The sequence below is a fragment of the Populus euphratica genome, unplaced genomic scaffold, assembly GCF_000495115.2.
Source record: "Populus euphratica unplaced genomic scaffold, PopEup_1.0 scaffold2.1, whole genome shotgun sequence".
NCBI classification, from domain to species: Eukaryota; Viridiplantae; Streptophyta; class Magnoliopsida; order Malpighiales; family Salicaceae; genus Populus; species Populus euphratica.
The window spans coordinates 4,578,949-4,587,338 of NW_011499846.1; the positions used below are offsets into that span (position 1 = coordinate 4,578,949).

The following is an 8,390-nucleotide window of genomic DNA, read 5'->3' on the forward strand; positions in this document are numbered from 1 at the left end:
GAGCCTTGTCTGGACACCTATGATGTGTTCCACTAAAAGAGGGGTGCAGTTAATAATAATTTAATAATATGGTTGAGTGTTTTTAATTTGAAAATATATTAAAAAAAAAATTATTTAAAAAATTTATTTTTTATGTTAATATATTAAAATTATCTGAAAATATAAAAATATTAATTTAAAATAAATAAATTAATAAATTAAATTAAATTTTTTAAAAAATACTTTTAAAATCCAAAAATAAATAAGTTCAGTATTACTGCTATTACCTCGCAAACTGATTTCAGATGATTTGCAATCCATTATTGATATCAATAATACAACCCTAAGAGTAATGATGCATGAAGTGTATATGACCTAACGACTAACATATTATTAACCCTTGAGATATCTTATGTGACTTGAAAAAATCAAGACAATTAACATTAAGTATTCTTATGGTGTTTGATATTATACTTCATTTATATTTTTCAAAAAAATTAAATAATTTTAGCTTCAAATTAATTTTTACATGTATTTTTAAATAGTTTTGATGTATTGATATTAAAAATAAATTTTAAAAAATTAAAAATATTACTTTAACATTCTTTAAAAAAATAATATTTAAAATCATAGGAGGGTAGAACTAGCCATTCTCATTTTCTTTCTTCTTTTTTTTTTCTTTGGCGTAAATTGACCACTCACTTTGACTGGTCAAGAGGGCAGTCTCCCACAGGCTGCGGAATTCGTGATTTGTCTTAATGATAAATGGACCAAACATTAATTTTTTTCCTGATGGCTACCTCCACGCCTCAACTTCACACCGTCAGAAAATGCTTTTTCACTCTAGAAGCTCATGGCGAATGCCACCATCCTCACGCAAGCCAAGGTCTTAGTGTAAGAAAATTTCCTTGAGAGCAATTACGAGGCAGATAGCAGATTAGCTATCGTATAGCAGTGATCATTCCAACTCTGAAATCTGGGATCGTAGATATCCCACTTCAACAGTGATTTCCTGCTCCAGATCCTATGAAAATCAGAGAACCTTGGCCTTGCGAGTTTCTGTCGTTTCATTTCTTCCTTTGACCTCAACAATCAATGCAAACTCTTAGCAATTTGTTTTTTTTTTTTCTCCCGACGACAAGAGAGTTTGTTAAATCTTACGTCTGGACATGAAGCTAGACAAGATGTATTCTCGTGTATAAAGAACGAGACGCTGACCCTGTTTCACTGTCTCTTCAGGCTTTTATTGAGGCCTACGCTGCTTGCTTAGCACCCCACTTCACATGGATTTAAGTCCATGATCATGGACGATTCACGTTTTTTCCTTCCGATTCACTCTTTAATTGATTATTATGACTGTGCCCACGAGAGTTTTCCTCAATGTAAGTCCCTCGTTTAAACGCTTCCTCTCACATTTTCCTTCTTTCGAGTTGGAAGATTTGTGATGTTTTAGGCTAATTTGACTTTAAACACCAATTTAAAACCCCATTAAACGTTCTGACCGCTGGTGATGGCAACTATATTGTATTAATCTTCCACAACAGGATCGTACCTTATGTTATTGATTACCCTTGACATTCTATTCTGATAGATAATTAATTACCTTTAACTTTAATTTCCCACTAAGCTAGCTTAATAATTAATTACGAGACTTTGGGCACTAGATTGGTGGGGAGCCGTGTGCTTATCTTTCAGGGAACTTAGTTTTAAGATTTTCTAATCCCGCCAAGTAGTCAAGGCTGCTATCCAATCAGAGGTTCGCACTGGAATTTTCTCACCAGAGTTTTCTTCTCGTTTCATCATACTAGGAAATAATTAATTAGTGAATTCAGGTTATATATATATATATATATATAAAGCAAAATACGTAGTTAATTATTGCTTAAATATCATATCAATTTTGAATTCAATAATTTAAATTAAGCAAACAAAAATATTTTAAAAATAATGTAAATCTCACATTCGTGGCTTAATGGAGGAGATTCTTGAATATGAAAAGACAATGTTGCCAGGCTACATTCATCCTGTGTCACGAGTAGGGTGATTAGGGATTCAAGTACTTTAGTCATGCTTAATTACTACGCACCACTAGATTCTACAAGCCCCCTCAAAACGTTATGCTACTTTTTTCTTAAAAAAAAAAAAAGGTACTCTCCAAGGGCTGACTTTTTTGATAAATAGAAATCCGATGGAGGACTTTAAACGTGAACTAAGTAGCAAGATGTCTTCATAAATGCAATGGAGACAACTCGGGACTCTGCTTCTAATCAACCTTTCTTCTTCTCCTCTGTATCTAGCCAGACTTGGGACAGTCCATTTCTTCCTGTTTTTTTTTTTTTGGACAAACAGTCCATGCATCTCGTATCTTCTCCCAGCTATTCTTTTTCTTTGAATATTGGAGACTTGGAAGAAACTCTTTAACAGGGAAGACCTTGAGCAAAGGACTCAAAAACTCTCCACATGTAATTACGTGCACCAAAAGGTAATGTAGAGCTATATATAATCACATGTCAAATTAGAGCTTTTCAAGGTAGAGGCGGGATAGAGCCTGTGAAATCATGAGGGAGAAACAAAAATATGCAAATGATATCTGGCACTCAGGGTTTGAAAGATACTTGACAAAGCAACCGTGGAGAACAGTGAAAAAGAGAGATGCTGCCACTGTTTTGGTCGTCTTCTTTCTCCTCCTCTTCCTAGGCGCCTTGGTATTTGTGGGTTGGTTTGATGCTGTAAGTTATATCAAACCCTTTTTCTGTTTTTTTTTTTTTAAAAAAAAAAACAAAGTCCTACGAAGCCTTGACAATATATGCAAAACCCTTTAGATAACTATCCATATCTGTATGTATGTACGTGTGATCCTATCAAACCCCTTTTCTTGTTTTCTTTTTTTTAGTAATTTTAACTTTCATGATAATTTCCTTAACAAAATCAATATATGGTGTTTATTCCAGCCCCATATTTTTACTGTTTTCCACTTAATTAACATCGCTGGGGTGGGTTTTTTTTTTTTTTTTTTGGGGGGGGGGGTGTTGTTGTATCTATAATTTTGTTGTCTTACTTCGTTTGGTTTCTTATTTCTTTATATTTTAGAAGAGAATGGTGTTAATTTGATGTTGTTTACATGTTTGCTAATACAAGCGATGGCTGTAATTTTCAGTCAGTATTTCGAGGTATTTCTCGAAAACCAACCCTAACACCCACAGGAATGCCTTCAGAGTTCCCACTCCGATGCGCCACGGGAAACCTGAAGCAAACCTGTCCAGAAAACTATCCTACCAAACACAACCCCACCACAAATCCTGACCGCCCGTCAAACCTTAATTCTACATGCCCATCATACTTCCAATGGATCCATGATGATCTACGACACTGGAAAGAGACAGGAATCACGCAGGACATGATCGAACGGGCTCGGAAAACAGCACATTTTAGGCTTGTGATTGTCAACGGGAAGGCCTACGTAGAGAGGTACAGGCAATCACTACAGACGAGAGATATGTTCACCTTATGGGGTATTTTACAGCTTCTAAGGTGGTATCCTGGTAGATTGCCTGACTTGGAGCTCATGTTTGACTGTGACGATCGGCCGGTCATTCCATCTAAGCATTTTAGGGGCCCAAATGCTGCCCCACCACCATTGTTTCGATACTGTTCAGATTGGCAGAGTTTAGATATTGTGTTCCCGGATTGGTCATTCTGGGGCTGGTATGTTATCCCTTTCTTAACTCCATATTTATTTATTTATTTATTTATTCTTGTTTTCAATATTTTTCTGCGGATTCCTTCCATGTCCTTACAATTAATTTTCCATGACTTTAAACTAGTTGCGTCACTTTTGGATCCACGGAAAGCTTTGAGCTTTACGACTCTATGTGCTAAGAAGTTTGGTATATGAAAATTTAAAGGCAAATAATTATCTACAAAATTAAAGGCGCAATATTAGGCAGTAATTAGTAGGGCGGGCTAACCTACTAAATTTTATTTTATTTTTGTAAGAATTTAAATTTTTTTATGTTTTGTATAGTTTTAATATACTAATTTTAAAAATAATTTTAATAAAATAAAATAAAATTATTTTAATATATTTTAAAATAAAAAATATTTTAAAAAATAATTATAACCGCTCTATCAATAATTAACAATTAACTCACTTTCAATAATTAACAATTAACTGGCAAATAGGCTCTATTGGGCTACTGATCCCAGGCCCTTTCGGCTCTATAAAGGCCCGTGCCATTTATAACATTCTTGTTGTGTTTGGCGTGGCAGGGCTGAGACCAATATACGGCCATGGAAAAACATGTTGAAGGAAATCAAAGAAGGTAACAGCAGAACTAAATGGAAGGACAGGACACCCTATGCTTACTGGAGAGGTAACCCATGGGTGTCTCCAATAAGGCAGGACCTCCTCAAGTGCAATGTCTCTGAGCAGAATGACTGGAACACTCGCCTATATCTTCAGGTAACATGTGCTTTCTCTTCTTTTCTTTTTTAATTTGTCAGTGATGATTAAAGGGAGGCATCTACAATTTTCTCTTCAACATTATTTTAGGACTGGGTAAAACAATCTAAAGAAGGGTACAGAGAATCAAATCTACAAGATCAATGCACCCATAGGTAAGCAAAAAAGGACCCCCCCCCCAAAAAAAAAAGAAGAAGAAGAAGAAGAAAGTTCTTGTTGATATTGATGAAAGTTATTTCTTTGCAGATATAAGATCTACATAGAAGGATGGGCCTGGTCTGTAAGCGAGAAATATATCTTAGCTTGTGATTCGATGACCTTGTACGTGAGGCCTCGTTACCATGATTTCTTTATAAGAGGCATGGTGCCATTACAGCACTACTGGCCTATTAGGGACAACAGCAAGTGCACTTCCCTCAAGTTCGCTGTGGAATGGGGCAACAATCACACCGAAGAGGTAAGTGAAGATAAGTGTCATGAATCTGTCATTAATTTTTATCTACTTGCATACCTCATGTTCATGTGGATAATCCAGATAATTTACGTACTTTATATCCAAACAATTCTTATCTCAAAACTGGAGCCATTGACGTAACTTCTGCACTAAATTCTGGTGTTGCAGGCACAAGCCATAGGAGAGGCTGCTAGCAACTTCATTCATGAGGATATGAAGATAGATTACGTGTATGATTACATATTTCATCTACTAAACGAGTATGCAAAGCTCTTGAAATTCAAGCCAAAAATACCCCCGGGAGCAGATGAGCTATGTCCAGAAACAATGGCGTGCCCCACAAATGGTACACATAGAAAGTTCATGGAGGAATCCATGGTGCTGTCTCCGAGTGACGCAATCCCATGCACCTTGCCTCCCCATGATCCTTCGGTTCTTGGAAGTTTGTGGGATAGAAAGGACAAATCAACCAAGCAAGTAGAGTCGTGGGAAAATGAATATTGGGAAAAATTAAGCAAGAAGCAATAGAAACCGATTAATCGAATTTACTCCTCATTTTTTCCTTCTTATTTGTTGTAACCAAAATAGGTGCTTGCAAGCAATTACCCTGTCTCCTAAATCTAATTGCTTTCGACTTTGTTACTGTAATCAAGCTCGTGGCTGTTCTTGTCAAATGAGTTTTCATATTATTAAATAATAACTTCAACTCCAAAATTTAAACGCAGTTGATTATATAAAGTCTCAATATATAATATATATAGTTTTTCTATACATCTTCTCAAGCTCAAGGATAACAGATATATATATATATATATATATATATATATATATATCAAGCCTGAATAAAATAAAATAAATTCTGCTGACCACAATTGAGATGCCAGGGTTAATTTTGCAGTATTTTTTTAGAAAAAAATAATTCCAGTAGGAGCTTCTCACTCATAGTGGAGTGGGTTTTATCCCTTAAAGTGATCCTATCCCATAGCAGCGTACAGATTTCTGTCTTGTGCCGAGAACTTCTGAGAAAAGATTATAATAATTTTTTTTTGTTAGTAACCATTCCACCCACCTTCGATGGCTTTGCTCATAAAACCTGATCATTACGATTTCTTTGGTAGAGATTTAATTTTGTTTTTAAAATATTTTAATTTTTTTTTATTTTTATTCCTATGAATTAATATTTTTTATATTTTAAAATTCTAATATTAAAAATAACTTTTAAAAAATTAAAAAATATTATTTTAATATATAAAAACACTTCAAAACATAAGTTCTTAAAACATAAAAGATAAAAGTACGAGAAGTACGATTTCTTCAGTAGAAGCATGGTGCCAAGGCAGTACTACTGGCCCATTAGGACCAGCGACAAGGGCGAACTTATCAAGTTCATGTAAAGTACATACAGACGAGACTCTCTAATTTCTATTGATTTATGAAAATTAGCAGGAATTAATTACAGGCACAGGCCCTTGGAAAGGCAGGAAGCAAATTTATGCAGGAAAATCTACGATTATGTGTGTTTCATTTGTTGAAGAAGTGCGCTAAACTCCTGAAATTGAAGCCAAAAATACCTGCAGGAGCGGTTCTGAATCAGTGGCAAGTTCTGGGGATGGTTTATGGAAAATATTCATCGAGCAATCAAATAAAAAAATAAAAGAGATAAATGATATAATAAAAACATAATTTTAAAAAATATTAATTTTAAAAAATATTTTTTTAAAAAAAAAAGGCAGCTCTGGGCCAGCAATTCAGGTCAGCTCGCTTGGCCATTTTATTAATGCCCACACAGCTGTGCCCTTTATAAAACCATACGATAAAAAAAGAGAGGCAGCTCTGGGCCAGCAATTCAGAGGTCAGCTCGCTTGACCATTTTATTAATGCCCGCACAGCTGTGCCCTTTATAAAACCATACGAAGCAGTTAATATATCTGATTTTTCGTGCAGTTGGTGGTTTTTGAGAAATATTATAATTGTATCATTATCAATGGCATGGTACTAACATAGGTGCTGTAAATAATTAATCTGTACCTTGAAGAGTTTAAACACGTGTTCTCATCATTACAAATTTGTTACAAAAGAAGGTGAAAAAAACTTGCTAGTAGTGTGAGGATGCTGCGCCTGCAACGGATAAAAGCAAGCATGCACAGGTGGCAAAACTTCTTTATATCCATTTATTTGCTAAAAAAATATTTTTTAATATTTAATAATATTATAAAAAATAAATTAAAAAATACTTTTTAGTATTTAGTTATAATATTAAAAATAAACTGAAAAATAGTTTATTAATATTTTATTTTTTAAAAATTTATTAAAATAATGAGGAATAAATCTTTTGTATATCCATTTATTTGTTAGAAAATAGTTTTTATTTGTAAAATAGGTTTTTTAAAATTAAATTCTCGAAAAATAAATTATTTTGTGATGTTGGATAATATTATAAAAAATAAATTGAAAAATACTTTTCAATATTTGGTTATGATATTGAAAATGAGCTAGAAATAGTTTATTAATATTTTATTTTTTTAAGTTTATTAAAATAATAAGAAAAAATTCTTACAAATTAAAAATTTAAATGGGGATGAAATTAAAAAAATATAATTTTATAAATTATCTCAGATAAAATAAATAATAATTAAAATAATGGCTATCAAACCTAATAAATAAGAATATTAAAAGATAATAAAATTAAAATAATTATAATTATAATTTTATAAATTATTTCAAATAAAATAAGTAATAATTAAAAGAATAAGAATCAAATTTAATAGATAAAAAATTTTCAATTAAAAAATAATAAGAGAAAAATAAATAATAATCATAAAAATAAGGACCGAAATTAGTATAAAAATTAAATTAAAATTTAAGGGATAAAATTAAAAAAATATTCAAACAAAATATATATCAATCAAAAATTTAAGGATCAAATTTAATATAATCAACAAATAATATGATATTTTTAAATTTTTCATAATTTCTAAAAAATATTTTCTACTCAAAATAAAAAATAATAATTTTCTACAGATCAAGCATTAAAAAATATTTTTTATCAATTAATTTTTTTAATAATACATATACATAAAAATAATAAAAATAATTTCCTAAAATCTACTTTCCAAGGCAGACAAACACTTTCCGCCCTTTAATATTTTCGGATAGAGAAGAGTGTTTTAAATTCCTTTTTATTCTTGCAAGGTCTGAGATAGAATACAAGAGAAGCTATCAGAAATTATATACAACAACTAACACGGATGCCCAGCGCATGATAAAATTTCAAGTTAATTTTTAATATAAAAAAATAAAACATTGATATTATTTTTTAATTAAGAGATGTAAGAAAATAAAATTATATATATTAAAAATATTATTTGGAGATAGATATTTTAAACATACAATCTTTTTCAACATGTCTTTTTACATTAAAAAAATATTAAGTATAGATAAAAAAAAACTTATGAACGCATCCAAATTAATAAGTCAATAATAATTTATGTCAAT

At 31.8% G+C, this 8,390-nt stretch overlaps 1 protein-coding gene across 1 annotated transcript; it reads left to right on the top strand.

Moving 5' to 3' along the window:
* Window positions 1-2,086: 2,086 nt before the first annotated feature.
* Window positions 2,087-5,569, top strand: LOC105133606 (O-glucosyltransferase rumi homolog). The gene is made up of 6 exons (XM_011037680.1): window positions 2,087-2,708; window positions 3,137-3,684; window positions 4,249-4,441; window positions 4,532-4,596; window positions 4,688-4,898; window positions 5,064-5,569. Exons 1-6 carry the CDS (start codon window positions 2,538-2,540, stop codon window positions 5,421-5,423), a joined length of 1,548 nt encoding a protein of 515 aa, XP_011035982.1. The 5' UTR covers window positions 2,087-2,537; the 3' UTR covers window positions 5,424-5,569.
* Window positions 5,570-8,390: the final 2,821 nt, after the last annotated feature.

Excerpts from the sequence above, each read along its gene's own strand:
- LOC105133606 (XM_011037680.1), top strand. The coding sequence starts at position 2,538 with ATGAGGGAGAAACAAAAATATGCAAATGATATCTGGCACTCAGGGTTT. Across the intron at positions 3,685-4,248 it reads GATTGGTCATTCTGGGGCTG|GGCTGAGACCAATATACGGC; the intron begins GTATGTTATCCC and ends TTGGCGTGGCAG. Across the intron at positions 4,597-4,687 it reads CAAGATCAATGCACCCATAG|ATATAAGATCTACATAGAAG; the intron begins GTAAGCAAAAAA and ends ATTTCTTTGCAG.